The following is a 1,452-nucleotide window of genomic DNA, read 5'->3' on the forward strand; positions in this document are numbered from 1 at the left end:
CAATTCAATATAAGGGATAAAAGGAAAGGGAAATATTTAGAAGCACTCTTCAGTTTCTGACTTGTATAGCTGCTGGTGCTGTCACTGAGATGGGGAAGGAAGGGAGGAGAATGAGGCCTTTGTTTTTTCCTTTTTTGGTGAAGAGGGTGTGCCTGTGTGTGTGTGTGTGTGTGTTTTGAAATTTGAGTGCAGTGAATCTGAGATGGTCATAGAACATCCATGTGGAGAACTGGCAAGAGACTATATCTCAAGCTTTGATTTCAAATGTCAAGAGTTGTAAGCACATGGGTTGAATTAAAACAAGTAAAGCAAATTTAACACTAGAGTGTACTGATTAAGAAAACAGCCTCTGAGGCCACCCTTTAGTGAAAATTATCATTCTCCTTAATGTAGAAAAGAAAAGAACAATTACTGACAAGACATTCCTAAGGAATGAATGCTTAAAAAGTTGTTTAGTGGTACAGTATTTGAAGTTAGTAAATTCTCAATAAATGGTAGTTATTCTTACTAGATGGTATAGAAATAAAAGAGAATGGCAGTGGGCCAAAGGATGTATGAAGCTAAGTCCAAACGCCTGAGAGATCAGATGTAGTCTCTGCTCTCAAAGTCCTCGCAGTCTATTTAGCTTCTTAAAAGCAGGCCGTATTTTACTCACTGCCAAATCCCAGTGCTTAGCTCTATCACTGGCCCAAAGGAGGCGAGCACTTCAAATTTTGGCAGGATGGTTGAGAAGAGGAGAAAGAGGGAAGTAGGATAAAGAAGGTGAAGCAGAGAGGAGGAAGTGGGAGAGGGAGATCAAGAGATCTGGAAAAGAGGGAAGACAAGAGGAGACGGGAGGCAGTGGAAAGGCATTAAGGCGGTTAGGAAGTCAAGGGACCTGGTGTGGAAAGAAGTTGTGGGAGCCTGAAGATAGCTGTGGTCCCAGTGTCTGTAAGGGGGGATTGGTAGAATGGGCCTTACAAACACTCATAATGGATGTGTACTGAACGAAAGCAGAGCTCCTCAGAGGTCAGGATCAATGGGCCAACGACTTGCCAACACAACTGTGTATGTTGGGGTTAGGATTGGCTGAGGGGTGGTGGTCTCAGAGAAGAGTGACATTTGGGCTGTGGTCCTCCTAGACCAGGCCTCCAGGACCGATTCTGCCAACTCTAGGGGTGCTCAAGCCCCAGCGCAGGGCGCCACCCTTGGGAGACCTCTGCCCTTCGCCTCCCCCTCCCCCCCATTCGGAGCCTGGAACGCGTAGGGGTGGGGTCTCGAGGACAAAGGGCACTGGCCATTCCTGGTCCCGCCCAGACGAAGGGACGTCGGGGAAGGGGAGTGAGGACAAGCGGGAAGGGAGGGCGGGGCAGGGGCCTAGGGGGCCAGGCCGACCATGGAGCTGTACCTCAGCGCCTGCTCCAAGGCTGCGAGCGTCGCTGCCACCAAGACGGCCACCAGCGGCCTGGCTGC

General features: G+C 49.2%; 1 protein-coding gene across 1 annotated transcript in view; it reads left to right on the plus strand.

The window, feature by feature from the left end:
- The first annotated feature begins 1,375 nt into the window (after positions 1–1,375).
- Positions 1,376–1,452, plus strand: part of FSIP2 (fibrous sheath interacting protein 2) — an 88,585-nt gene continuing 88,508 nt past the window's right edge. The window contains exon 1 of the mRNA XM_021713070.1: positions 1,376–1,450. Coding sequence (XP_021568745.1) covers positions 1,376–1,450 — 75 coding nt within the window. The remainder of the gene's footprint in view (positions 1,451–1,452) is intronic.

Source organism: Carlito syrichta, unplaced genomic scaffold (genome assembly GCF_000164805.1).
Source record: "Carlito syrichta isolate Samal-C Ts95f unplaced genomic scaffold, Tarsius_syrichta-2.0.1 Scaffold304021, whole genome shotgun sequence".
Classification (NCBI taxonomy): Eukaryota; Metazoa; Chordata; class Mammalia; order Primates; family Tarsiidae; genus Carlito; species Carlito syrichta.